At 42.3% G+C, this 26,442-nt stretch overlaps 1 protein-coding gene across 3 annotated transcripts; it reads left to right on the top strand.

Moving 5' to 3' along the window:
* The first annotated feature begins 4,839 nt into the window (after positions 1 to 4,839).
* eprs1 (glutamyl-prolyl-tRNA synthetase 1) lies at positions 4,840 to 26,442 on the top strand. 3 transcript variants are annotated; one of them, XM_054612536.1, is made up of 36 exons: positions 4,840 to 5,019; positions 6,907 to 6,991; positions 7,105 to 7,204; positions 7,296 to 7,452; positions 7,569 to 7,705; positions 8,051 to 8,145; positions 8,232 to 8,358; positions 8,494 to 8,686; positions 8,792 to 8,963; positions 9,094 to 9,327; positions 9,919 to 10,003; positions 10,373 to 10,432; positions 14,367 to 14,477; positions 14,713 to 14,849; positions 14,936 to 15,143; positions 15,244 to 15,356; positions 15,479 to 15,602; positions 16,160 to 16,336; positions 16,422 to 16,589; positions 18,061 to 18,321; positions 18,471 to 18,599; positions 18,642 to 18,752; positions 18,918 to 19,148; positions 19,230 to 19,501; positions 22,021 to 22,072; positions 22,200 to 22,409; positions 22,577 to 22,649; positions 22,838 to 22,917; positions 23,084 to 23,185; positions 23,382 to 23,537; positions 23,718 to 23,915; positions 24,064 to 24,237; positions 24,415 to 24,575; positions 24,887 to 24,965; positions 25,062 to 25,126; positions 25,450 to 26,442. In XM_054612536.1, exons 1-36 carry the CDS (start codon positions 4,977 to 4,979, stop codon positions 25,598 to 25,600), a joined length of 5,031 nt encoding a protein of 1,676 aa, XP_054468511.1. In that variant the 5' UTR covers positions 4,840 to 4,976; the 3' UTR covers positions 25,601 to 26,442. The 3 variants fall into 3 exon arrangements, with proteins under 3 accessions (XP_054468511.1, XP_054468518.1, XP_054468502.1); XM_054612543.1 differs by adding an exon at positions 16,900 to 17,133 and having other exon boundaries at positions 18,471 to 18,752; XM_054612527.1 differs by having other exon boundaries at positions 18,471 to 18,752.

The following is a 26,442-nucleotide window of genomic DNA, read 5'->3' as shown; positions in this document are numbered from 1 at the left end:
TTGATGGGTTTAACAACTAAGGGCTGGTACACATGTTTAAATCACATGGTTTATTTAACATTTAGTCTTTGATTATGTTTGTTGTTATTGTTATCATTTCTGTTAGTATTTATATATAAATGTAAGTTATTTAACTAATTATTTCTGTGGAGGCTTTGTAAATTATATTGTGCATTTTATTTTAGGGTTCCTTAATGCTTTTACTTTTTAATAAGTTCAATCATTTTCATTTATCTTTAATCATTTGGAATTGTGGAGGTGTCACTTTGTGCTCTGAGAACTTGTGACGGCATTTCTCACTGAATTCAGAATTTTTCCAAGCCAAACAATCAATCGACTAATGGAGAAACTAATCAGCAGATGAATCCATGATGAAAATAATCATAATGCTCTTCTTTCTTGTTGAGTATTTACAGCCAAACATTTACACATATTTCATCCCATTGGAGACCTGCCATAGTCCTCTGCTGGAGGCCTGTAAAACCCAACTCCTCTTATGGGATTAAAAGACTTGCTGTGGTTTTCCCCCCCTACAAAATGTGTTGTAAATGATGTGTCACAAAAACGTTGTTAGTGTTCATCTCTATTGACTTTCAAGTGTTTATAAATGGAATCACACGGCATGTTGAATGGATTAATTATAGTATTCAACATGACATAAGTGTAAAAAAATGACAGAAGCAAACTATAGCAGAGAAAATTACAATCTCAATTAAAATTAATATTTTATTGAATGCCATTAATATAGTTATTATACAGTTTATGTTGTTTTTTGTAAGTTACTCCGACCGAAGCAAGAAGTCATCGTGTCCCAGATGAAACTGAAGAAGGACACGTTTTCCTCTTTCACAGAATCATTCATTTCTTCCTGTTGCAGTCCGTACAGCTTGATGTCATAATCTGAGCACACAACCACGCCAATCTCCACCCTGAGCAATGATGTGTCTATTCCTGGCCCCTGTGGGGTCCTGAACTGACTGAGAGCCTGGCTGCTAGCAGCGATCTCCATGTCCTTGATGGCACGTACAACGCTCTCTCTGGCAGCAAAAGAGCTGTCATCGTAGTCCATCTGATGGAAGGACTTGGAGCGGTCATCAAATCTCTTGCACACAGCTTTGACCATGCACCTGGCCGCTAGAGTGCACACCCCAAGCAAAAGGGTTTTTGGAGGGGATCCCCACTCAGCCAGGCATGGAGCTGTTGACTCAGCCAGCAGTCTGCCAATCTCAGCACTGGAAGAGCTGGTCTGGTTCTCCTTCACTGGTTCTTCCAGGAGGAACTTTAGAGCGGTCACCACAATCTTTGGTACCAGGAGCAAAGCACTGTGCTCTAGCTTCAGGACCTTTTCTGGTTTCTGGTCCCCCACAGAGAGTGGACTTCTGGTTATTTGAATGCCGACAAAAGTTTCCAGCAGCTGGCTGAACAGGGATCGGAGGAGGGTTTCGACATCCTCTTCTGCTCCTGGGCGGATGACTGAGACAAACATTTGAATGCCCTCCAATGTGACCTTCGGGGACAGAGAGAGAGAAGATGAAGAGTGATTTATTGTCTGTAACAAGTACACTGTTGATCATGCTGGACTTTTTTTCCTGACCTTCCTGCTGAAGTGCTCTGAGAGGCGCCTTTCTTCGTTCAGTTCGTCCAGGAGCTCTTGCTCCATTTGACTGAGACATAAGCGCCTCGCTGTGGTCCGGTCCTGTGCATGTCACTCTTTAGTTAGTCTCGACAGGAAGATAATGCAGCTAGTAGTAGTTTGTTCCATTGTATGCCATCAAGTGCCACATGTAGGAGCTGTGTTATACTCACCAGTTCAGAATCCAGGAGATTTCTTGCCTCTGTCCCCTCTGCTATTTCATCAAACCTTTAAAATTAAATGGAACAATTCTGTTATCCATTTGTTCCAACGTGAGGAGACAAAAGCTAGTGTAAAATGTCAGTTTTCCTCCAGCTTGGTGGTCACATCAATGAGTAGTTTAACTCACTCTTCCTGGAAGCTTCTTCCTGCCAGCAGCCAGGTCTTCATGTCCTTGACAGTCAAATATGCAGGAACTTGGTCCCGTTGCTTCATGAGCATAAACTGTCTCATTATAGTTTTCTGCAAAACAGATTCAGTGTGAAGCATGCTGACACAGAGGCGTCATGCAATATACTAAAATGGTATTTTCTTAAGAACAGCGCACGAGTACGGCCATTTACAGTGACTGACCTCTGCTTGGTAGAGGTGTCTCTCTTTCTCTGAGAAAGTAGACAGTCTCATTTGTTGGACTCTTTGAAAAGTGAAGCGAGTTTCCATTTTGAACAGGTGTCCAACTTCTGAGAGAGAGAGAAAAGCAGCACAAATGCAATATAACATCTAGTTAAGATGATGTGTATCACCGTATGGAGCGCATTTTAATTTACCAAGTTCCTGTTTAGAAGATGCGTTTCTTTCTGTTTTTATTTATCAACTAGGCAAAAGAAATGAAGAATAAACATACCTGATACAAAGAAAAAACTCTCAGAGTTTGTTGATCACAGTGAGTGAATGCATCGGTTCGTACGAAGGGTTTAGACCACTAAGCACTCAAATCAAATGACTCAGAATCTACAATACCCCTTATGTTCAGTATATGGAATGTAGAACACCGCTGTCATCATAATAGAAGCACCATATAAAAGAAGTTCTGAACTCAGAAAAACATGTCACTGATTATAAAAAAAAAGTGTATATCATACATATGTGAAATATATTTCAGGGGCTGTTATCAATATTTAAATCAAATGTTTTAGTTGTAATTAAGTAAAACAATAGGCATTAATTCTTGAGTCAAGGCACTTCTGCAGTTGCTTTCTATCTTAAAGTCTACTATGTGATATACTATAGCACATGATCAAACACCTTCTGAGCTTTAAAATCCATTAAATCATCATATTGTAAGACAGTACAATAACGTGCTAACTAACAACACAAATCACTAATACCCTTCACCCACTGGCTTCTACTCACAATAAAAAAAAAAAATACAGTCTCAGTTCTGTGCTTGTAATTTGTGTCTGTTTGTTCATACTCCTGGACAGTTGGTGGCAGTATTGCACCAATGAATTGTTGGTTATCAGTCATAAAATAAAAGGCAGTCTTAGCCTGTCTCACCTAACTGCTTTGAAAGCCATATATAGTGGATTCATCTGATCCATATTAGATTATGGTTGTGTAGTGTATGGATCAGCAGCAAGCCAGTCTTTCAAAAAAATTGGCTGAAAATCTGGCAATGAGTTTATGGACAGGTGGAAAAGGGACAACTGCTGTTAGAATTAAGAAGGACTCAGTTAGCATTGAATTATTGGGCTAATCTACAGGGCCACATTAAAGAGCATCCATCAAAGGAAACTTTAAAACCATGCAGGGAAAAGGAGAGGAGGGAGACAAGAAGCTTTGGAAAGGCAGATGCACAAAAAGGAACGGAATTTAGCATAGCTCAATTAAATTTCAGCCTACCAGCAATAGCACCGTGGATACTGCCTGAATCCATAGTAGACTTTGCATTATTAAAAAATAACAAGAAGGGCAGAGGGGGTAATTTCAATTTGCACACAATACAGTCACATATTGACAGTAACCACGGTTAGTCCAGGTTTTCACAGACGCATCAAAGTAAATAGTAAATAAGGTGGGAGTAGCATTTATTATTCTGGAATTTAATGTCAAAATAGGTCAAATGATCACTGCGGGACTATCAGTGTACACAGGGGAAATGCTGGCAATGATGTTAGCACTACAGTGGATAGAGGACGTAAGACTAGTGAGGGCAATCATTTGTTCTGATCACGGTTTTCATTAGTCAGCTTACAGAACAGCCATTCAGACAGTATACCAGACATCTATGCTAAAATATAAAAAACATTTTACAGAATTCAAATGAGGGGTCAAACAGTTGTATTCCTAAGGGTAGCAGCACATGTTGGTGTCAAAGGAAATGAAAAGGCAGGGAAAGCTGAAAAAGAGGCTGCAAAAAAATAGCTGCACTGATGTTGCAGTCAGCTTCAGTAAATCAGAAACCAAAAGTATTATCAAACAGAGGTTGAAGGAAAGGTGTCAGACGAAATGGGAGGAAGACAAAAAGGACGATGGTTTTACAGAGTTCAGGGGGAGGTGTGAGAAATAAGATGTGCATGAAGGAACAGGAGGGATGAAACAGTAACAGCAAGACTTAGATTTGGACACACGGTGTTTAACAGTACGCTACTAAAACTAGGAAAACATGATATGGGCCAATGCGATTATTGTGTGAAAGAATAGTAGACCATGTTATTGTACTCTGTCATAAATATGAGCAAGAAAGAAGGCACCTATTTGGAAACCTCAGCAGGATAAAAGTACATTTTGATATCTATAGATATTCTGCAAAAGAACTCAAGAAGTAAGTGTCATCAAATACTATTTCTGTATAATCTTATTGAGAAATAAGTATGACCACATGACAATAAAAATCCTGTGCAATACATTACACATTACACATTACACTGTGCAATAATAGTAAAAAAGTTTAAAATAGTTAAAATAGTTGTTTTGTTTTTTTCTCTGTCTGTAAATATAATATTTCAGTTACTGTTGTTTTTCTAGTTTTTTTTTTATTGCTTATTTATAATACTGTTTTATTTTATATTTTCATTTTTTATTTTTTATCTTGTCTTCTTCTACTATGTCTCTTGTGTGCTTGTGGACTAATAAAGGATTATCTTAAGTAATGTATAATCTTATTGAGAAATAAGTAATGGACATCCTGATCCACACTCCACACCAGCTGGTGGCAGTAATGCACATTGTTCACCATCCGCCAATGAACCTCAAAGGAGGAGGAAGAGGAGGAGGAGGAGGAGGAGCCTCTTTCTCCTGCCACTGGGTGCTCGGTGTGTAGTGTGGTCTTGGGTGTCTACCGGATTGCCGTGCATCTTCTTAAACAGTGCAGCCCCTTGTGTTTGAAGAAGGATTTCACAGTATGGCGTTGAACCTCACCATCAACACGAGCAATCCGCCTCTAGGTGAGTTGCAGCCTGCGACCCCTGAGTAAATACTTCTGCAATGAGTCGTGCGCATGTACCAGTGTTACGTGTCACCCTCACCAATGAGACTAATTCAAAAAATACCACCTTTTAATGTTTATCTGCGTATTAAAACAAGATCAACAGCTGTGTCCAAGACAATTAAAGACACCGGGCGGGTCATGTGATTTGGTTCATGCGGACGAGATGAAGAGGACTGTAGAAAAGACAATATTAATCAACAGAAAGTTAATATGGAGGCTGTGCATGCTGTCGTCGTGGCACTGGGGACCACAACATGCAGACAAGTCGTTCAAATGTCCCTTTTAATGACAGCAGCATACTCTTTACTGCAATTTCACTCTCCAACTCTCACCGTGTGATGCATATAAACAAAATGCAAAACCTCTTCATAAACTTGGACATAACACATCACACACACATGCATCACGTGGTTTACGCATGGTTGGGGTTAGACATTAATGGAATAACGTGCTGCAAAAATGCATCAATATGCTGACACGTATTGTATCAGTGTGGGATTGTTTACTGTGTCACGTTCAACAAAAGTCAGAACAAAGCTTCCCAGGGCTGATGTGATGGTTCCTGGCTGTGACAGCGGCTCAGCAGCGCCCCCTGCGTCCACACTGAGTACAGCAGGCTGATGCAAGCCTGTTGAAACGTGGAGGGCCGGGTATGGAGTGTGCATCGTTTGGCATAAGAGCTGATTGCTGTTTCATTTGCTTAACATCAGCACTAAGGGAAAGTGTATTGCCAGGAGACCATTGGTCAGGGGTTGAGTGTGTGCCTACTGACTCAGTGTTTTCTCTGTAGAGGTGAACCTTACATTACATTACAGTCATTTAGCAGACGCTTTTATCCAAAGCGACTTACAATCAGTAGTATATTACATATCATTCACCCATTCACACACTGATGACAGGGCTACCATGCAAGGTGCCACCATCAGACTCTAACTAACATTCATGCAACCACTGCACTACACTACACCACAGCCGCCCCTTAAAAGTGAAAGCAGCTCTTTCACTAGATCATTTATGGTAGACTGTTAAGGTATAAGACAAATCAAGAATGCTGGGAGCATGGAGCAGCTGTGGCTCAGGAGGCTGAGTCGGCCTGTCCATGTAGTGATGGCTGTCCCATAGTTGTGTGATTGAGCACCTTGTATGGCAGCCTCTTCCATTGGTGTATGAATAGGTTACATGTTGGCATGGCACGTAGTGCTTTGAGGGGTCAAAAGAGGATATATCAATGCAAGTTTACATGGGGATAAAGATAATGGGGCTTATATAAGCAGGGGAACATCATTGACTCTGAGCCTGAGCTAAATAATGAGTCTATTTCGTATTCAAATGTTTATTTATTTTTTTATAACCTGTTAAAATTTGTAGGATTGCCTCACTTTTTTTCTAATCCCAGAGAATTGTCAATGTATCTTCCGAGGATATTTTGGTTGTGCTTCGAGCTCATGCTCCATTCTACGTATTATTACGTCTCACAAGCAACGCAAACTATTTTTAGGCCAAGCCACTCGAGTACTGACACGTTGAAAACCACTGCATAACGAAGGCAGTACTTCTACAAAGAATGCAGCTAACAGAGTAACATGAAACACTGCAGTGCATAACAAGACCAGTTCAACTGGTACTCAAATCAAAATGTCTGTGAAGATTGATAGTCCTACAGGTCATGTTTTTTTGGCACCGAAGATGCGTTTACATGGAAGAATCTAAAGTCAAGTTGCCCTTGACTTTACTCTTCTAGGTTCTCTAAACAAAGTTGATAGCAGCTGATTTAGGCTCTTCAGCCATGTTTACCCAGACTCACAACAAACTCTGACACTAAATTTTCTCCTCTGTCCTGCAGGAGCCCTTCTGACAGCAGAGCATGTGAAGGGCAGTGTGCAGGTTTCAGTGGAGGAAGGCAAAGACACCCAGCTTCACGTCTCAGAGTAGGTGACATTATTGTGTCGTAAGATTGCTCTTTAGAAAAAATCCTAGGATATGCAATTTTTGTGTTTTAAATTCTTCTATATCTACTCTGTGTGCACTTTCCTTCCCTCAGTGCGATCCAGTTCAATGATACCAACTCTATCAGTCGGTACTTGGCCCGAGTGGCTCCCGCTCTTGGCCTCTACGGAGCCAACATGATGGAGCAGACTGAGGTGTGTGTTTGTGCATTTTAAGTGATTTTTTTGTTGTTGTTGTGTTTGGTGGTCTTTTCCCCTCATTTGAGATACTGTCTGGTACCTGCAGGTCGACCACTGGTTGGAGTTCAGTGCTCGGAGTCTGTGTGGTCAGCCTGCTCTGAGCAAAGCACTGGGTGAATTGGATAAAGCCCTTTCCCTGCGGACCTTCCTGGTTGGACACACCATCACCCTGGCTGACCTTTCAGTCTGGGCTGCACTCAAAGGTCAGTAGTACCATCCAGGATATGTTAGTTTGGATCTGTTTGTCTATTTAAGTGTGGACTTTCTCTAGCTTCAAAGGTGAAATGGAGCACTACAGGTTGTGGTTGTTTCTCTGCAGGTCATGGGGAATGGCCGAGCCAGGGCAAGTCCTTCTCCCACGTCAATCGCTGGTTCTCTTTCCTGAGCTCGCAGGTTCCCTTCACTGCTGTGGGAAACAAGTATGCCGGGAAGAAAGCTCCATTGAACAAAGCCAACGTAAGTGTTATTTCAATTATTATTAAGTGATTTGTGATTTAATGGTCAAAATATTTGGTGAAAAGGGTTATCATTTTGAAGCCAGGTAGTGCTGACCTGGAGTGTTTATGCTCACTGTACTAGAGAAAAAACTAATGATTAGTGTCGTTTTATTTGATAACAAAACAACACAAGCTCTTGTCTTGTATAGTAACTGTATTTATAAATTCTATCTTGAAAAAAACATTTCTCAATCCTCACAGATTCATTGGTTGATTTATTAATTTTGTATTCAGATAATTCAAATGAACTCTTAGTTAGACCTCAGTGGAACTCTCTTTGACTGTTTGTGTCCCTGTTTGACAGTCCGATGATAAGAAGCAAGATGTTGGCAAGTTTGCGGATTTGCCAGGAGCCGAGATGGGCAAGGTGGTGGTTCGATTCCCTCCTGAGGCCAGCGGGTAAATTTTAATCTTTAGGAGAGGTTCAGATTATACATGGTCATGTAGTACCTTTCTTAACAGAGACCTATTTTCTATCTCTCCAGATACCTGCACATCGGCCATGCCAAGGCTGCGCTGCTCAACCAGCACTACCAGGTCACATTCAAAGGCAAGCTCATCATGCGCTTCGACGACACCAACCCTGAGAAGGAAAAGGAGGACTTTGAGAAGGTGAGACATGTGAATTAGTTATTATTTCCATACTACCTGGGAGGAAATAGTGCCGTCTCTTCATCATTCAGATTAAAAAAACGGCCAAAATAGGGTTATGTGTTCTTATTTCTACTCGTCTCTATTGCTTCTCAGGTGATCCTGGAAGATGTCGCCATGCTCCAGATCAGTCCAGACCAGTTCACCTACACCAGCGACCATTTCGTCACCATAATGGGATATGCGGAACAGCTGCTCGCTGAGGGCAAAGCCTACGTCGACAACACGCCTCCTGAGCAGATGAAGCTGGAGAGGGAGCAGCGCACCGAGTCCAAATGCAGAAATAACAGTACGGCAGAGGAAACATGCGCTGTTTACCAATCACCGAGAATGTTGAAGCTACAGTGAGAATTCATGTAGCTGAAGGCTCTCTCTTTCTCTCTCTTCTCTGTAGCCGTGGAGCAGAACATGAAGATGTGGTCGGAGATGAAAGCTGGGACAGAGAGCGGTCAGACCTGCTGCATGAGGGCCAAGATCGACATGAACTCCAACAACGGCTGCCTGAGAGACCCCACCCTCTACCGCTGCAAGAACACGCCCCACCCTCGCACTGGAAGCACCTACAAGTACTTAACTTAAATAAGTCCTGGGATGGCAAATTGACAATTTGTACTTTAACATCAGGATTATTTACATCAGATATTGAAATATCCTACAAGTACTCATTGTTCAAACTGTCCCCTTCATTTCCTTCAGAGTCTACCCAACATACGACTTTGCCTGTCCCATCGTGGACAGTTTGGAGGGTGTGACCCATGCCCTTAGGACCACTGAGTATCACGATCGCGATGATCAGTTCTACTGGATAATCGAAGCTCTGCGCCTCAGGAAGCCCTACATCTGGGAGTACGCTCGACTCAACCTCAACAACACAGTGCTGTCCAAGAGGAAGCTCACCTGGTTTGTCGACCAGGGATACGTCGACGGATGGTAGGTCTGCTTTGATTTATCTGTTGATTGATGCTTCTTCGTGTGTCCATCCAGAATGTTTAAGGCATCTATTTCTTCTGTTCCCTCTTGGTGGCCTTTCACAACATCCTCTTCCACTCCCTGTCCCCAAATCCATCCATCCATCTTCCGTAACCGCTTATCCAGTTAAGGGTTGCGGGGGTGCTGGAGCCGATCCCAGCTGTCATTGGGCGAAGGCAGGGTACACTATGGACAGGTCGCCAGCCTATCACAGGGCAGACATATAGAGACAGACAACCACTCACACTCACATTCACACCTACGGGCAATTTAGAGTCTTCAATGAACCTTAGCTGCATGTCTTTGGACTGTGGGAGGAAGCCGGAGAACCCGGAGAGAACCCACGCTGACACGGGGAGAACATGCAAACTCCACACAGAAGGTTGTGTGTGTCTGCCCTCTTGCTGTGAGGCGACAGTGCTAACCACTACACCACCGTGCAGCCCTGTCCCCAAATCCCCCCTTTATTTCCTCCCCTTCTTCTCTTTACCTTTACTTCCCCCCCCCCTCTCTTACATGTTCTCTTTTGACCTGTCTCATCTCGTCCTCCAGGGATGACCCTCGCTTCCCCACTGTCAGAGGAGTCCTGAGGAGAGGAATGACCGTAGACGGTCTGAAGCAGTTCATAGCAGCTCAGGTACATCTGTCGTAGTTAAAGATGGGCGACGCAAAAGCCTGGATTCATCTTTAAAACAAAGACAGGAGTTGATCATTTCAGATAAAGAATAAATGAGAAACCAGACCAGAGAAAATTGTACATGTTGTCACCTGAAAACCTTTTTTTTATTAGTTCTACTCTAGTTTGGTATACTTTTAAACATTGCGTACATGATTTCATAGACAATTACCTTTTCTGTTTCCTCTTTTAAGTGTCACAATGTCAAAATCAAGGACTTAAGAGAGTTGGCAAATATGTCAAATCTAATAAAGCTTCCCTATTCCATTGAGTGCAAAAGGCTTTTGCATTTAAAAAAAACGTGTTTTTCTTCTATCCGCTTCCTTCCAGGGTGGATCACGGTCAGTGGTGAACATGGAGTGGGACAAGATCTGGGCCTTTAATAAGAAGGTACATTTTTCTCCTGTGTCATCTTGCATCTAGGCCTGATGGTGTGAGCCTAGCTGTATAAAAATAATGATTCCGAAATTGAATGGTGCTCAATTATTTTTTTAGGCACGGCCTTCCAAGATGTACGAATAATTTATAACATTTTTCAAAGGGTCTTTCTGTAGGCCGTCGTTGAATTGTATCTTATAAGATACAACAGACCATTTTGGAGCACTGACATTTGTGTATTGTGGTAGTTTTGAAGATTAATGGCTAATTCTATGTTAGTTGGACCTGGCTCGTATGTTAGACAATGTTTTAAATGAATCTGACACTGTATTTGACAGAGGTTCAGAGAATGGGCCGTGGGTTTGCTGCTGGCATGGCTTCTTTCTGCTTTGCTGTTCTCATTCTGTTGAACGCTTTCATTTGCTACCCGGTTTCCTGCCTCGTTACCTCACCCTCCATATCACCCCCTAATAACACTGAAATCCTCAAAAACCCAAACAGTCGCCTCATTTCATGTCCCACATTTGATTGTAGTCATGTTTTGTTTTCCCCATTTTCATCTGTCTGGACACCAGTGTTGCTTCCTCTGTGTGGTTTTCCCTGCTGGCAGTTGCTGCTTCATCCCTGAGTCAAGTAAAAGGTGTGAAGTTTATAGTTTAAAAATGCACATAAACAGAGACAGCATACATACCTAATGCTAGGGAAAGAACGTGTAAGTGACCCTAGTTTAAATTTTAAAGTTTAAAGAACATTTTATACCAAGAAGATCTACCAAAGTAGTGATGACAGTTGGCGTCTTGGGAACAAACTTCGGCTTCATATGCATGTTCCACTAACCCACTCCTCCCTGCCCTCTTCAGACAGTTTCAAGACCCCAAAGTTTCTTTAAGTCAACTTGGGTATTTTAAAATTTGCTGTAACAGCTGTTTGATTTCGAAGGTAAATTATTAAGCTTAAGCCTCCGAGTTCAGTGAACATGGGAATGCATATGTTATTAAGTCGCATAACTTCTTCAAAGGTCTTCTCGACAGAAACACCTCTGTGCTTTTGCTCTTGTCATAGATTTTACTCGGTCCAATTGATATTTTGATCCCATTCAATTTTTTGGGGCCAACAGAAAACGTACAGATTATAAACAGTCATAAGATCTCTAGAGTACAGAAATTAATTTTTTTGAATTATTTATCACATTTATATTGGATTTATCCGCATAGCTAATGTCAATAAACGGTTATATGCCAATGAGTGCAGAATCTGGAGGTAACAGGATGTTTGGCATCGGAAGTGTTCTGGCATCTGTTTGTAGTTAGAGTAGAATTGACCTATCACGTATGAGCAGGCTTTTGTTGCATGCAGGTAAACAGTCCATGCGTAAAAATTGGCCAAATGCAATCTCAGAACCCATCAGCAATCGTCTGACCAGGATTTAGCTTTTTATAAGCTTTTTTCTTTCATTTATCTGCATTCATTTGCAGATATGTTTTTAGAGATTAGCGGTGGACGTCAAATCTCAACTCCAACTCCGTTATCGAGTCTCAAGTTGCTAATCCGACTGTAAACAATAACGGAAGAGCTAGTATTGGGCTGAATATCTGTTATCTGAATATTTGGTGGCTACACCGCCTCCAAATAAATATTTGCAGTTGCTCCAAGATGCCAAATCATCATCAGACCGATGGGTTCCAAGATAAATGCATATGAGACTTCATAGATCCAGTTTAGCATGATGTTCTCTCAGGACAAGAGTTGTAGGTGACTAGCGACGCAAACAGTAACAACAAACAAAAACAGGAAGTTGTAACAGTTATATTGAGGAAAAAGCGGTGAGGGGTAAATATTGTAAACGTTCCATTCTATGTAAATGTGTCTCTACCTCTCTCCTCTCTCTCTTCCCTCCTCCTTGTATCTGACATTAAACAGCATCTCACTCTTCTGTTTCCAAGCTGCCAATTAGCTGTCTGAAGGTACTCCTCCACCTCCCGCTCCACCTCCTCTTGCTTATTTTCACCCACTCCCTCCCTGCTTTCGTCATGGGCTGGTTTTTACTGAGAATCCACCAACAGCCTTCACTGTTTTACCAGCCGATCAGATGTATAGTGTATCCAAATAATGACTGGTTACCTGTCGAAGAACCAACCGTGTTCAAAAGCAAACGACAGCAGAGTTGTGTGGTAGGAAGTCAGAGAGACGTGATAGAAACAGGTAGTCTCCACCAGCTCCCAGGGGCTTTTTAAAACCGACGTCTGACCTCATTTTGGAGGATGTAGTAAGGAGAAATAGAAAGTGATAGGTAAACTTGTTATCTTATGTTGGATTCTCTAAAACTCTGAATTGGTCATATAGAAAACAATATGTATGTTTTCTGGTAGTTCAAATAGTCTGTATGAAACAACTACAGGGTAAAAAACGCACTGAGAAGTATGTATACAGAAGTACTTATTTATAAACACACATTTTCTCATTTTATTAAGAACTTTAGTGCAAAATGAACATAACAATTTCAAGTGAGTTGTGTATCACAATTGATAACAATTCTGTATTTATGATTTCATCACGGTATGGTCCCATTAAAAGACGATGAATGATCACATAAGATAATTGCCCAGCCTGACTTTCATCGTTTTATTCTCCATCCTGACAGACTTAAACTGATTCTGACCAATGTTGAAGTTAATAGTGAGCAATGTGCTTGCTTTGGCTTTGAAGAAAGTAAATGTGGCTGTAGGAGGTGGGATGGAGGTGTTGAGGAGACATTTGTTTGGGTTTAGTTTTCTATGTTCATAATAATACGGAACCTGGCTTTTACCAGAACTAATGGAGTAAGAATAAGAAATAACGGAATGATGCTATGGAAACTTATCAGTACAGGATATGCCATTTGCTCATACCAAACACCAAACCAGTTATGGGAATAATTGGGACCACAACAGTGAGACTGCGTTGTCAGGATGCTCCAGTCTGCAGCCATTCTGTGATCTGGAATGAGTTAAAACTCAGGGAGAAAGATGGTTAGAATTAACAGAGGGATTTAAAAAAAATGCAGGTCTGAATCTCTAGAAAAACAGACTGGTAACATTAAGTGCTACATTTAATAAGTCAGACAGTCCTCCTCCCTTAATGTGTTCCTCCCACTCGAATCCCTTCCCTTCATCCTTTAATCCATTGCAGTTTTTTTAGCGAGCACTTAAGATGTTTCCTCTTCATTTGTTTACTATATCCACTTATATAACATGTTCATTCCTTTATGTGAGATTTCAAAAGTGCCTCACACTTTCATTTCCTAAATCACCATAAATAGATGTAAAAACAGATAATTATAATTATTTTGAAAGAGCAATCAAAATAAAATATATTTTTTAGTTTGAAGAGTGTCTGGTTTTATATTGTGACTTAACTGAGCCTATCAAGTGGTTCTGTTCCATACTTTTTGTAAATGTCTACTTCTATTGTACTGTCAAGTAGTTTGCATAGAAGTCTCCAAACGACTCTCCTCTGTGATCGTTTGGTTGTGTTCTTCTTGGTTATTCTATTCTGCAAATCATTCAACCCGTCATTTGGGCTCTGACACACTCAAGCTGGCTGGTAAAATAGTGAAAGTGAAAGGTGACTGAAGAAGCCACTGAAGAAAAGCTTGTTTCACTCCACTGCATATGATCATGATTTGCTCATTTAATCTGCTTTTCTTTCTCCAATTGTCTTTTTTCTTGTTTGTCTTACTTTCTCCATTTGTCACTTACTGAGCTGGGTTATTTTTCAATCATTTTTTGTTTGAAAACTGTTTATGAAATAAGTTGCATCAATCTCTGCTTTGTCCTTTCATTACTCAGCATTTTGTATGTAGAGATTGTTACAAAGCACCGGTCTGCTGTTTCTTTTCCTGACCGTTGTCTCTCTCTGTGTGTGTGTGTGTGTGTGTGTGTTTTTGTGTGTGCATGTCTTGTGTTAGGTTATTGACCCGGTAGCTCCCAGGTTCACAGCTCTGTCCAGCTCTTACGTGGTTCCTGTCACCGTCTCCGAGGCTACAGAGGAGATGAAGGAGGTGGCCAAACACCCTAAGGTTAGAGCAACACTTTAATCAGCAGCCCTCAAACTTGTGATGTTGTTTTTGCCTGGAGAAATTCTGATGCAGAAGATTAAAAAAAATGTTGAGTGGATGCTGCTTTTTGCCATATCATCTTCTGTTTTTTGCCATATCATCTTCTGTTTTTTGCCATATCATCTTCTGTTTTGTCCAACATCTTTTTTTTTTTTTTTTTTTTTTTTTTTGTAATCTCATTTCTGTGTCCCTCCAGAACGCAGAGGTGGGCATGAAGAAGGTTTGGTACGGACCTCGAGTTCTGGTTGAAGGAGCCGATGCTGAGACCTTCTCAGAGGGAGAGATGGTCACCTTCATCAACTGGGGCAACCTCATCATCACCAAGATCAACAAGTATGTAGGACCACTGCTCAGCTCATCCGGATTGTTGTTGGGAGTAGAATTAAAAGTAATGAAACGCACCCTTTCTCCCTGCTCAGAGGGGCCGATGCTAAGGTCGTGTCCATGGAGGCTCGTCTGAACCTGGAGAACAAAGACTTCAAGAAGACGACAAAGATCACGTGGCTGGCCGACACAGACAGTGCCCCCCTGCTACCCACCATCTGCATAAACTACCAGCCTCTCATCTCCAAGGCCGTCATCACCAAAGAAGACGACTTCAAGGAGTACATCAATAAAAACAGCAAGGTCTGCTCTGGGAAGCGTCTTCTTAATCTCACGGCTTGCCTCGCATTTGTCATTTTCAAATTCTTTCTTTTGGTTGATCGTCTGGTTCTCACTCTTTCAGCTGGAGGAGAAGATGCTCGGCGATCCTTGTCTGCAGAGCCTGAAGAAAGGTGACATCATCCAGCTCCAGAGACGGGGCTTCTACATCTGTGACCAGCCTTATGAGCCCATCAGGTGAGGGGAAGGACATATGTTTGGGTTTAGAACCACCCCATTTCTTGGAGATCAACAAATACTTCGATCTCACTGTGCTGGTTGTTCTTCTGTGTGTGTCTAACTGTAGTCAACATTTTCAGTCCTAACAGCTGTAAGGAGAGTCCCTGTGTCCTGTTCTACATTCCTGATGGACACGTAAAGGAGATGCCGACTGCTGGATCCAAGGACAAGGACAAGAGCAAGAGCCAGGCCTCCAACAAAACAGTGAGTGCTCTTCAAGAAAACCCCATTAAAATGTTTTTATTTTTTTTACTTATCTTCCAATGAGCTGTATGCCCAATTATATCTGTAAATCAGACTCATAATCCGTGTATAAGATCTCCTTAATTAATAATCCAACAGCCGCAGAGAGCACGGCTGTGGTCCTCCTCTTAAGTCAGCTCACTGATTATTTAGACCCTTGTGCACTCTTTTTGATCTTTTGTTTCTTAGAATCCACTAATTGTGTATGTAAAATGACAGATCTGGATCGCTCTATAGTCTTAAGAAGGGTCAAAGGGTGCTGGGTAAAGAGAGAAGTTGTAAGAGGAGTTAGCTGTGACAGCAGTAGAATCAGGAACCTGAGTGCTAGTGAATGCCAACTGGTCCAACCAGTAATGCAAAGGTGGGCCAAATGATAGCTAGACTAAAATTAGATTGGCTTTGAGTCCAGATATACCAGTGGAGCGAAAGAGAAGAAGAATTTGCATTCATCTCTTTGTTGTCTGGGATGAGCTGGTACCCGTTGGATCTTGTTAAATCTGACATTCCTCTCGTCTCAGCCTGCCTCGACCCCGGCCAAAGCTGCCTCAACCTCTGCCCCCACGCCTGCCGCAACCTCAGCCAGTGACTTGTTCTCCAGCATCTTAGCACAAGGTGAAGCTGTCCGTCAACTAAAGGTTGCCAAGGCTGCTAAAGAAGAGGTGGACAAGGCAGTTCAGCAGTTGCTTTCTCTAAAGGTACGTCAGCTGGAATGCAAAGCAATGACAACACTCTTTATTTATTCAAATGATTTGCAATCTCATTCTTGCTCTTTCTCTGCAGGCACAGTTTAAGCAGCAGACAGGTGTGGACTACAAGCCAGGCATGGCCCCTCCCACCTCAGCTCCAGCCCCGCCCGCCGCATCAACAGACTCCGCCTCCTGTCCGTTCACCAGAGTTACCGAGCAGGGCGAGCTGGTCAGGAAACTGAAGACAGAGAAGGCACCTAAGGTAGCTGGACATTTGTTCAACAACTGATCATGTCCACATTTTCTTGTCCTCTCACTCTTCATGTCCCCATCCGTCAATCAGCCATCTGTTCGTTCATTAATATTGTGCCGAGTGTTTCGTCCAGTCATCCCTCGTGTCCTCATTTTTTGTCGAGTGAATCCTCACGTCCAAAGTCGTTTGTCTGGTCGCTCCGTTGCTCGTGTCCTAAATGATTTGTCCAGTCATTGCGCATGTCCCCACGTCGTTTGCATGCCAGTCAAGTTAATCCATAACTACCTGCAACAATAAGCTGGTTTGTTGATGGCACCAGGACCAGATTGACGTTGCAGTGAAGCAGCTCCTCGCTCTCAAGGCGGAGTTTAAAAAGCTGACTGGTCAGGATTACAAACCTGGGATGGCCCCTTCCGCTCCTGCCTCTTCCTCTGCTCCGTCTCCTGCGATCTCCTCTTCTGCTTCCTCCTCCTGCTCTTCTTCCGGCCTGTATGAGCGCGTTTCCCAACAGGGGGAGAATGTGAGGAAACTGAAGTCTGAAAAAGCCCCCAAGGTATTCTGATGCAGACAGTAGAGAACGACGTAGTTACTGAAAACAATTTAGAAATAACGAAAAAGTGCTTATAAAAACCCAAAGCATAATTTTGCAAATCAGTGTGCTACAGGTAGCTACCTATTGTCCCTAATGAAGAGTACCTCATTACACATACAAACACCATTTAAATAAAACAAATTAACGTCAGATTTCTAAAATGACCATTTTAGGTTCACTAGCTAGTGTCTGATCCAGGGAGGCCTCCATACAGGTTTTGTAAGTTCATTAAAAACCTGGAAAAGTGTTGGAATTTGAAAAAAGTCATTTCAAGGCCTGGAAAAGTTCTGGAAAAATAAGTTGTTTATCTGCGTGGGTCAGACTCTGACCTGTAATTCTAATATGTAATTAATATACATACGCTGAATGACAATTTGCCTCAAAGTCATGGAGAAGTCTTGGAAATGTATTGGTTAAAAAATGTGTAAAGTCTGAGCCACTCAAAGCTTCCTTGAAGTAACATTGCGAGGGCTGTTTCTGGTCTGATTTCTGGTCGTTTCCATTCCAGCTGTGGGACCCTCGCTGCATTTCATACCTCTCTCTCTCTCTCACACATTTTTGAATCTGCCTCTACATTCTCCTCTGTCCAAGAAAAGGAAAAAAGAACAGCTGTTCCTAGCCACCAGCTGGGCTACAGTGGGAATTGTACTGTTGATGAATTTATTACACTTCTAATCATAGCCGAAGACCAACAAGCAAATTGACATCGAGGCTAAAACACGGCTAAATTTGGGCTGACCTGGCCGCTGATTTTCATCATCACAATGCTAATATTTTTTACACGGTGCTTTTGCTAATTATGCACATGTGTTGATACAAAGTTTTTACCCATTACAGGATAATAAAAATATAAATTCAGTCACAGTATTATTGTCCGTGTGTCCCCAGGACCAGGTTGACGCTGCAGTGAAGCAGCTGCTTGCCCTGAAGGCCGAATACAAACAGGCTACAGGCCAGGAGTACAAGCCTGGAGCAGCCCCAGTCCAGAAAGCCCCCGCCCCAGTCCAGAAAGCCCCCGCCCCAGTCCAGAAAGCCCCCGTCCCAGTCCAGAACAGTCCTAGCTCTGCCCCTGCTGCCAACGGTCTGCATGAGAAGGTCTCAGAGCAGGGAGAAGTGGTCAGGAAACTGAAGGGGGAAAAGGCCCCCAAGGTAAGACTGTAACTACAGCATCACAACTACTACATATCCATCTACTACCTGTTTTTCCCCTGTTTTTAGAGTCCTTAATTATTAGATAGTCCTGCAACTGTAACTGCTGCTCGGACTAAACGGTTCTCTTTGTGCTGGCTGTTCATCAGGATCAGGTTGACGCTGCAGTGAAGCAGCTGCTTGCCCTGAAGGCCGAATACAAACAGGCTACAGGCCAGGAGTACAAGCCTGGAGCAGCCCCGGTCCAGAAAGCCCAGGCCCCGGTCCAGAAAGCCCAGGCCCCGGTCCAGAAAGCCCAGGCCCCGGTCCAGAAAGCCCAGGCCCCGGTCCAGAACAGTCCTAGCTCTGCCCCTGCTGCCAACAGTCTGTATGAGAAGGTCTCTGAGCAGGGAGAAGTGGTCAGGAAACTGAAGATGGAAAAGGCCCCCAAGGTAAGACTGTAACTACAGCATCACAACTACTACATATCCATCTACTACCTGTTTTTCCCTTGTTTTTAGAGTCCTTAATTATTAGATAAGTAGTAGTAGTCGTAGTCCTGCAACTGTCACTGCTGCTAGGACTAAACGGCTGTCTTTGTGCTGGCTGTTCATCAGGATCAGGTAGACGCTGCAGTGAAGCAGCTCTTGGCCCTAAAGGCAGAGTATAAACAGCAGACCGGACAGGATTACAAACCAGGATTACAAGCCCCAGGAAGCCAGGCCCAGACCCAGACCAGCTCCTCCTCGACCAAGTCCAGCTCTCCACCGCAGGCCGAGGAACTCTTCTCCCAGGTGACCCAACAGGGAGAGCGAGTGAGGAAGTTGAAATCCGAGAAGGCCCCCAAGGTAAGGAGCAAATCACAGAGTGTAGTTAAATACACAGCTGGTACTGGAGAGAAAATAACAACAACTCTGCTTCCATTTCAGGACCAGGTGGATGAAGCCGTGAAGTCTCTCCTGGACCTAAAGAGCAGGTACAAGACGCTTACTGGACAGGACTACAAACCAGTGGCCGCTGCTGGAGCCACTGGAGGAGAGGACAAAAACCGCAAGGAGAGAGAGAACAAGTCTGAGAAACAGGGAGGAGGAGGACCAGGAGGAGGAAAGAAGGGTAAAGGAGACAAAGCCAGCCAAGGCAAGGAGGCGTCAGGAGGAGCAGGAGGCTCAGGAGAGGGTCAAGGACCTAAGAAACAAACACGGTGAGAGACTGGAAACGGTTCTAGAAGGAGAGGGGTGAAGAGGTCGATCCAGATGATGATAAACTAGCTTTTTCTTCATTTAGCAGTAGTGTGAAATGTTACCAGCCAGATCAATGTTTAGTATAAAATGGGCTCCATAATGGTGAGTCGTATCTGATTTCAGATCAAATCCTAATAACCAATACTGTGAACATCATTATAAGGTTACTTAGTAGGGCTGAACAATTAAAAGAAATTCATCTTAACTGTGTTTTGTTTTTGACTGTTGCAATTGCGTTATGATATGCGATTCAGAGAGAATTGTTAATTTTACATCATAATTCTCATTTATGATGTAAAAAGTTTTTTCTACAGTCTGTAGAATAGGCCAAGACATCTCTGCAGTGTGACAATATTTAGTTTATAATGGTATTTTGACACACATTTCTACTTTTACAAATACTCCCCCGATTTTATAATTTCAGTAGTCCATGTTGCGATTTTGATAACATTTCAATCAGTTGTGTACTGAGGAACAAAATGTTATTGTACTTTTTGCATCTGAAGTCAACTTTTCTACTTCGAACTCCGTCTTTCAGCCTTTCTCTGTCAGTGCAGATTTACCCTCCTACATGATTTTCTAAACATTAACCTGCTTTTAGTTTTATTTTGATGCCCGAAATAGTGAAGGTATTTCTCTGTCATCCAACATGTGGAGACTTAAGAAAGATGTATGGATTTATAGGCAGTAAGATGAACCGATGCATGGCGAGATCATACGGCAGTTACAGTTGATTGTTCTGAAATCAATTTGGCTAAACTTAAGATGTCAGTTGGCTCTTATCGGCAGAGCCAATAACACGCCTTGTTCTGAACGGTCTTTTCTGTTAAGGACACCTATATAGTTTGTTGAATGAGATGCTTCCTTAGCGAGATGCATTTGTTTTGTACGGAGGTTTTTGAATTGTTACCAGTAAACGTTGAACATGCAGCGGTTCCGTGAGTTGAATATTTTTAGTCTTTAAACAAATACTGGAGCGGTGACACATTGTGGGGACAGAGGCACATGCTCGGATTTCTTACTTGGCCACTGAAGATGGATTGCTTAACGACTGAGGAGGTTTTTTGTAATCAGATTAAGTGAGTATTTAATGGTTGGTGTGTTTTTCCTCTGCTTGATCAGTGCTTGTAGTCTGCTGTAAGTCCTATGAATGAAATGTGATCGCTCTGTTGCATGGTTTGCTATGCAGAGTAAATACAGAACATATCGGCACCCTTAAATCCTGAAGACCCTCTGAAGTTGATAAGGTTTTGATGTAAGATGCAAAAGTATAAATACTTCTGTTCCTCAGATAAAGACTGATCATATTGATAATCACAATATCGCCCCAAAAATGGAAAATAAGATTTGGCCCTTATGGTTCAGCTGTATCTCTGTGTTGTCAGTTAGCAGTTGGAAGCTGGTTTGCAGGCTTCATAGCTACTGATGTGAGCTTTGAGTTGCATGGTTGTCTGTGCTGGGAATGGCTGTGTTTTGTTTCAATTGTGTTACCGCACTTGAGTACTCTTGTACCTGCACTAGGGCTTTATCGAATAGATCGAAGCTTTGACGAAGCATTCATAAGGTTCCCCCCAAATTTGAATTCTAAACTAACATACGAAAGCTGTGCAGCAGCTTTATTCTTTGTTTATTTGAACACAATGTTTCTGCACACTAGCAGATAAAGATCAGGCTACACTAATATTATTCATGTTATACTATTTATAGAAGTAGATTTCAGTGATGGCTGCAAAAGGATTGTTTCCGACTGATGGTTTAAAGTCCAAAAGTCCAACTGAATTGAAAAAGGTGGATTGAATAATTTCCATAATTCACAACATGTTTTTATCAAACGAAATATTCTGCTTCAATCCATATTTGTTGGCATTAAGCCTTTCAAAATCTACAATTTTATTGCGGTAAAAATGGTTTGCTCTCCTGCTTGCCGCACTCAAAGGGCGGCACACCTGTATTAACGGGGTGGTCATGCATCAATCTATCAACACCATAAGTTGCATTTATACAACCACAATAACACAAAATCTTTTTCCTTGGTCAGGGGGATGCCAATCTAAACTGCTTTCAAAAACCTAATTAGAAATTCTTAATGTAAAAAATGGTGTTCGGTACAGCCCTAGAGTAGCTAACAGGAGGCATGGTCTGACATATTATAGTTGTGTTGTGATAATTTACCACATGCTTTGTAACTGTGTTTGGGCATCGTTTTATCACCACCTCCTCTTAATTTGACAAGCTATTAATTCAGTTAACTAAATATAACAGTTTGAGTGGGTATTCCCTAATAATAAACAGACAAAAACAGCAATCTTTGCTTCTTTAAAAATGTGATGTCTACAAGCAAAAAATAAATTGAAATGTGTGATTAACAAAATAAAAACACCATAGCTCATAACACTTTAATATGTGTTGTAATGCGGTATTTTGGACATCTTAATTGCAAGGTTGCATCACACTCACTTTGTTGTCCGTCTCCTGACAGGTTGGGCTTGGAGGCCAAGAAAGAGGAGAACCTTGCCGACTGGTACTCTCAGGTGAGTAACTCCGATAAAACCTTTTTCCTACTTAAAGAAAAGCTTTTTAAAACATTTTTAAAATCCCAGTGTTTTTCTGAAATGTCTTTTGAAAATTCCTCTTTTCAATGTAATGTTGCTCCTCCAGGTCATCACGAAAGCGGAGCTGATTGAGTACTATGACGTCAGCGGATGCTACGTGCTGCGGCCGTGGGCCTACTCCATCTGGGAGGCCATTCAAGAATTCTTTAACAAGGAGATAAGGAAGATGGGCGTGGAGAACTGCTACTTCCCCATGTTCGTCTCCCAGGCTGCCCTGGAGAAGGAAAAAAGCCACATAGAAGATTTTGCTCCAGAGGTAAAAGGACCTCCCATAGGTCTAATTACATAATGCAGGGAAATAAACATGAAAATAGAACTAACAGAAGTGTACTTTACTGAAACAAGAAGCAAATGAATGCAGCACAACAATAGGAATTCACAATGTTGATAATCACTTAATGATGATGTCGTCATCTTTTTTAGGTTGCCTGGGTAACCCGGTCAGGAAAGACCGAGCTGGCTGAGCCCATTGCTGTCAGACCCACCAGTGAGACAGGTCTGAACCACAACTCTTTAGTAGACTCTGACTTTAAGACCAAACTACACTGTATATATATCAATGCAGACACATGCAATACATTTAATATGTAAATATCTTTTTAAACAATGATCTTTTCTTAATGCATAGGTCGCCGTGCTTTTGCTGTTCCCTATGAACCTGTGCTCTGTTTTGTTTTGCTTCAGCGATGTACCCTGCCTACGCCAAATGGGTCCAGTCCCACAGAGACCTGCCAATCAAACTCAACCAGTGGTGTAACGTCGTGGTCAGTATCCTCCTACAGTAACATCTACACCCTCTTCATCTGTGATTGCTATTCCACACCTCCCACTTGTGCATCTTTACTTTGAAATTAAAAGCTTGTTAAAGAAAATTGGTACACAAAAGACTGGCATCCTGAAGTATTTTTCTCTCCCCCACATTTCCCCCAGAGATGGGAGTTCAAACACCCCCAGCCCTTCCTGAGGACGAGAGAGTTCCTGTGGCAGGAGGGACATACGGCCTTTGCCACCAAAGAGGAGGCAGAAGAGGAGGTAACAGCCACAGCAACGCTGCCTTAAATCTACCACGAGCACGTTATGTTTGATAAAATACACCAGAACTGTTTTAGTGTATCAGCGCTGAGATGTACCTTTTACCTTTTACAGTACAAATTAGTGACAAATTAGTAACTATGCTGTATTTCTCAAAACTAAGACTTTGTGTGCTTTACACATTATGTATCTGCAGGTGCTTCAGATCCTGGATCTGTACGCCAGGGTGTACGAGGAGCTGATGGCGATCCCCGTGGTGAAGGGGAGGAAGACGGAGAAGGAGAAGTTTGCAGGAGGAGATTACACCACCACTGTGGAAGCCTTCATCTCTGCCAGCGGCCGAGCCATTCAGGTACTGTGTCATACTGGGCCACTTCATTTGATCCTTTCAAGCTGAGGCTAGCAGAATATTACTTTTAGTTCCTAATTTTTCTATTCTTTATATTCATTATCCACATGCGGTAGTAAACATTGCACTGCAAAAGAAAAGATAAAATCATCTTGCCTTTTGCAATTCTTTCTGCTTCCTCAGGGTGCTACATCTCACCATCTCGGTCAGAACTTCGCCAAGATGTTCGAGATCATGTTTGAAGATCCAAAGAAGCCTGGTGAGAAACAGCTGGTTTTCCAGAACTCCTGGGGAATCACAACCAGGACCATCGGTGTCCTCACCATGGTCCACGGAGACAACATGGGACTCGTGCTGCCACCCAGGGTGGCCTGCCTGCAGGTAGACACTCACACATTCTCACACAGAGACATGGAAATACAGCAGGTTAACTGACAAATGTGTAATAACATACCCATTTAGCCCAAGTCAGCTGCGTTTTAATCTTCTCTCACACAGCACTGGTTAAAATGTCTCTTCTTTTGTCTAGGTTGTCATCATTGCATGTGGGATCACTGCCTCCCTGCCGGAGCAGGAGAAGGAGGCTCTGTTGACCCAGTGCTCTAAATACCTGAACAGGCTGCTGGATGCTGGCATCAGGGTGAAGACTGACCTCCGAGAAAATTACTCCCCAGGATGGAAGTTCAACCACTGGGAACTCAAGGTCAGAAATAATGTGATAGCTATAGAAGTGCTTTATCTGAAGGCATCAATATGAGACAATACAAAAAAGATGAGTCACCACAGCCAGGATTGTTGTGAAGGCATTGATAGTGACTAACTGTTTCTCTTTCTCTCTCTTTGTTGTCTCCATCTGTGTATTTCTGCATTTCTCGTCCAGGGAGTTCCTATACGTCTGGAAGTTGGTCCTAAAGATATGCAGCAGCGTCAGTGCGTCGCAGTGAGGAGAGACTCGGGGGCAAAGGTGACAATTCCTGAGGCTGAGGTCGAGAAGAGGATGGTCGCCATGTTGGAGGACATCCAGACCAGCCTGTTCAACAAGTAAGATGCAGCACTTCCCACTAGGGTCAGACTTGCACAATACTCTTGTGTTTTGTTGTTAGGGAAAAAAACCTGCAGTGCCTGTTGCCTGTTCTAAATCTCACTGAAAGGATTTTAACACAAAGATTTTTAAACGATATTGTTTCCCAACCAGCTGGGAGAAACATTTTGTCAGAAAATGATGTACACAGACTATGACAGATCTAGCTGTTAAATGAGAATACACAGAATTACAGCAAAATAATTGGATGCTTACAGGTGTTCATAAATATACAAGATTGATAAAAGTGTGTCACGTCTGTGTTTGTCAGAGCTTCAAACGACTTGAAGAGAAATATGGTGCCTGCAGACACAATGGAACAGTTCCAGAAAGAGTTGGACCAGGGCAAGGTGAGTACCACAAACCACCACATCCAGCTCACAACGTTTCATTGTCTGTCTCTCACCTGAGGGAATGATTGACAACACATTTACCTCGCTCTGTAGATGGTCCAGATCCCGTTCTGTGGAGGAATCGAGTGCGAAGATTGGATCAAGAAAACCACTGCCAAGTATGTCTTAACATATCACTGGCTGACACGAGTTGTTGTGAAAGATTTTGCTCAACCACACAACCAAGTCGCCCACATCACTATGTGTACAGATGATGATAACGAGTATCCATAAAATATTCATAGGCAAAAAGTAATTTTCAAATGCATGTATTCAAGATTCAGGTTATTTGTAAAGTGATATAATAATTTGTCCCATTCAAATCATTTTAAAAAAGAAAAAATGTCACAAGATTATTTTTTACTGCACATACTACCCTGATTTTGCTTTGCGTTTGAATTTCAACCATTAAAATACATTGTTGTGCTTGTTTGTCCTGTAGGGACCAGGACCTGGAGCCTGGAGCTCCTTCAATGGGAGCCAAGAGCCTCTGCATCCCCTTCTCACCCCTGAAGACCCTGCAGCCTGGTCAGATGTGTATCAGTGGCAAGGAGGCGGCCCAGTACTACACCCTGTTTGGACGCAGCTACTGAACACCTGTTCTGCTGGAGAACGAGGGTGAACATCTTAGTCGAAAAAGGGCTTCCCTACCTTCTCCCATCTGTTTCTTTTTGTCCGGTCTGTTGTGAGCATATAGGGTGATAGGAGTATGAGGTGACTGGACTGTGGTATTATAATGGGAAGGTGTTTTGTTTGTTTTTTTATAACATATGTTAACATAGTTATAAACGCATCTGGAAGAAAATGGAGGTGAGAGAAACTGTTTACTCTTTGAATTCCGTTACGAGAGGAAATGGTTGTGTGGCGCTGCTTCTCTCCCACATGGCTCATTGCTCTTTAAAGGTTATACCAAACAAACACTAACTGTCCTGCAGAGGTTTGTATTAGCATTGGAAATACCACCAGAAACCAAACAATTAAGTCTTTCCTATCCTTTCAGAATTGATATTTTTTTATAAGTTCCTACTCAAAACTGTCGGACAAAAAATGTGGTTTGGTTTTTTTTTTGGTTTCTGAAAACATTTACTGATTCAGTAACACTGAAGGGGAAATAAATCCTGAGAACCATACCATCAATTGCTGTCTGGGGAAAAGTACTTGTTGCCTGGCAACAGTCCTAAACTGTCTCAGGAACTACAAGCAGGTATTCAGGCTTGTAGATGTTGTATTATTCTCACAGCTTTATCATGCTTGCTCTCTCTGTTTGACTGGTTACAGTATGTGGCTCATAATTCACAGATTAATGTAAATTCCTCAGATCCATCGGAGCCAAATGACAAAATGCTGTAAGGAACTGAATATGGTTAATAGTTATTTAGTCACCTGTCAAATGAACTCTACAACTTGTCCGTTATAAAGTTATTTCCATGGCAAA

This window comes from Anoplopoma fimbria, chromosome 2 (assembly GCF_027596085.1).
Source record: "Anoplopoma fimbria isolate UVic2021 breed Golden Eagle Sablefish chromosome 2, Afim_UVic_2022, whole genome shotgun sequence".
Taxonomy (NCBI): domain Eukaryota; kingdom Metazoa; phylum Chordata; class Actinopteri; order Perciformes; family Anoplopomatidae; genus Anoplopoma; species Anoplopoma fimbria.
Note: the sequence above shows the minus strand (reverse complement) of the source record. Positions and strands in the feature narration are given on the sequence as shown.